The sequence below is a fragment of the Aptenodytes patagonicus genome, unplaced genomic scaffold (assembly GCF_965638725.1).
Source record: "Aptenodytes patagonicus unplaced genomic scaffold, bAptPat1.pri.cur scaffold_393, whole genome shotgun sequence".
NCBI lineage: Eukaryota > Metazoa > Chordata > Aves > Sphenisciformes > Spheniscidae > Aptenodytes > Aptenodytes patagonicus.
The window spans coordinates 39110-41872 of record NW_027472300.1 but is presented as its reverse complement, the minus strand read 5'-3'; the positions used below and the strand labels follow the sequence as shown (position 1 = coordinate 41872).

Below are 2763 nucleotides of genomic sequence, written 5' to 3'. Positions count from 1 at the left end.
ACCCCAAAACCCTCCCTTGGAGGCACCTCCGCCCCGCCCGGCCGGCGCCCCGCTCTCACCCCGCTTTCTTCTTGTGGCCGGCAAACTCCCGGGCGTAGGAGAGGGCCCTCTCGCCGAAGAGGAACTGCTCCTCCACCATGGTGGAGCCCATGGCGTTCTCCGACATGTAGGTGCGGGGGGCGAGGGGCTGGAAGGCCAAGGCCAGGAACCAGCCCAGCCCCGCCACGTAGCTCAGGGCGCTGCGGGAGAGGAGACGGGGTGTCGGGGTGGGGGGGTGACCCCCCCCCGGCAGCCCCCCCCCCCCGGCCGCGGGCGCCAGGAGGTGCCCCAGCCCCCCCGGGGTTGGGGGGGGGGGTTGGGGGGGGGGCCCCGGCACTCACCAGAGCGGGGTGTTGAGGCGCAGGACGAGGCGGGAGAGCGCCCGTCGGCAGTGGGGGTCCGACAGCAGCCCCATGGCGGGGGCTGGGGGGGGGGGGCACCGAGCCCGAGTTGCTGGGGGGGGGGGGAGGAGGGGAGGAGGGGAGGATGGGGTCCCCACCGGCACCGGGGGGGGGGGGGCGGCTGGCCCCACGGGCACCCCTCGCCTGGGGCTGCCCATGGATCCACCTAGACCCCCTCCCCCCCCAGGCACCCACGGCCCCCGATGCACCCCACGGGCCTGTCCCCACACGGCCCCGTCCCTGCCCCACACACCCCCTGCAGCCCCCGTCCCTGCCCCACACACCCCCCGTCCCTGCCCCACATGGCCCTGTCCCTGCCCCACACACCCCCCGCAGCCCCCGTCCCTGCACCACATACACCCCACAGGCCCCGTCCCTGCCCCACGCACCCCCCGCAGCTCCTTACAGACCCCACAGCCCCCATCCCTGCCCCACACACCTCCCGCAGCCCCCGTCCCTGCCCCACACACCCCCCGTCCCTGCCCCACATGGCCCCGTCCCTGCCCCACACACCCCCCGCAGCCCCCGTCCCTGCCCCACACACCTCCCGCAGCCCCTGTCCCTGCCCCACACACCTCCCGCAGCCCCCGTCCCTGCCCCACACACCCCCCGCAGCCCCCATCCCTGCACCACATACACTCCACAGGCCCCGTCCCTGCCCCACACCCCCCCCGCAGCCCCTGTCCCTGCCCCACACGCACCCCACAGCTCCTTACAGGCCCCACAGCCCTGTCCCTGCCCTACACACCCCCCGCAGCCCCCGTCCCTGCCCCACATGGCCCCGTCCCTGCCCCACACACCCCCCGCAGCCCCACCCCTGCCCCACACGCACCCCACAGCTCCTTACAGGCCCCACAGCCCTGTCCCTGCCCCACACACCCCCCGCAGCCCCCGTCCCTCCCCCCCACAGGCCCCGTCCCTGCCCTACACACCCCCCGCAGCCCCCGTCCCTGCCCCACATGGCCCCGTCCCTGCCCCACACGCCCCCCACAGCCCCACCCCTGCCCCACACGCACCCCACAGCTCCTTACAGGCCCCACGGCCCTGTCCCTGCCCCACATGCACCCCACGGCCCTGTCCCTGCACCCCACGGCCCGGTACCCGCCCTGCACGGCCCCGTCCCTGCCCCACAGCCCCTGCACCCCACACGCACGCACCCCACGGCCCCTCCCCGCCCCACACACACCCCACGGCCCCTCCCCGCCCCCCGGACCCCCCCGGCGCCCCCCGGCGCCCCCCCTCCCCTCACCTCTCGGTCCCACCGCCCGGACAGGCCGCTCAATCGCCCGCGGAACGGGACAGGCCCGAGGGGTGGAGCCCAGAGACATCGATGGGCTCCGCCCGCCCCGCTCTGCGCATGCGCCGGCAGGCGGCGCCCCCGGGGGCGGGGAGGGGGCGGCTGCGCAAGGGGGGGGGGGGGGCGGGCGTGCAAGGGGGGTGTGTGTGCAAGGGGGGTGTGCAAGGGGGGTGTGCAAGGGGGGTGTGTGCGCAAGGGGGGTGTGTGTGCACGGGGGGCGTGCAAGGGGTGGGGGGGTGCAAGGGGGTGTGTGTCCACGGGGGTGTGCAAGGGGGGTGGGTGTGCATGGGGGGTGTGCAAGAGTGTGGGGTGGGTGTGCAAGGGGGCTGTGTGTGCAAGGGGGTGTGCAAGGGGGGTGGGTGTGCAAGGGGGGCGTGCAAGGGGGGTGTGTGTGCACAGGGGTGTGCAAGGGTGTGGGGTGGGTGTGCAGGGGGGTGTGCAAGGGGGGGGTGTGCGCACGGGGGGTGTGCAAGGGGGGCAGGGGTGCAAGGGGGGTGTGCAAGAGTGTGGGGTGGGTGTGCAAGGGGTGTGTGCAAGGGGGGTGGGGTGTGCAAGGGTGTGTGTGTGTAAGGTGGGTGTGCAAGGGGTGTGTGTGCGTGTGCACGGGGGTGTGTGTGTGCACGGGGGATGGGGGGGGTCTCTGAGGTGGGGGCAATGGGAGCGTGCAAGGGTGGGTGTGCAAGGGGCTCTGCAATGGGGGCGGGTGTGCAAAGGGGCTGTGCGGTGTGGGGGGGGTTTGGGTGCGCCAGGGGCCACGCGGTGGGGCGGGGGTGCACGGGGGGTGCACGGGGCGGGTGTGCAAGAGGCCACCCAACGGGGGGTGGGTGTGCAAGGGGGGGGGGAGGGCCAGGAGGGGCCCATGCCAGGGCCCCCCGACACCCCCCGTGCCGCGCCACACCACGCGGGCACCGCGGCGCTGGGGGTCCGGCGCCCACCGGCAGCGCCGCGCCCCGAGGGAAGCAGCACGGCACGCGGTGCACGGCACGGCACACGGCACACGGTGCACGACGCGGCACATGGCGCGCA

General features: G+C 75.4%; 1 protein-coding gene across 1 annotated transcript; it reads right to left on the bottom strand.

Moving 5' to 3' along the window:
- Window positions 1-59: 59 nt before the first annotated feature.
- On the bottom strand, window positions 60-1721 carry LOC143173884 (GPI-anchor transamidase component GPAA1-like; the record flags this gene model as incomplete). The annotated part of the gene is made up of 3 exons (XM_076364005.1): window positions 1690-1721; window positions 381-492; window positions 60-239 (listed from the first exon to the last, which is right to left on the bottom strand). Coding segments are annotated over exons 2-3 (254 nt in total), but the record flags the coding sequence as incomplete, so codon positions are not given.
- Between the last annotated feature and the right edge of the window lie 1042 nt (window positions 1722-2763).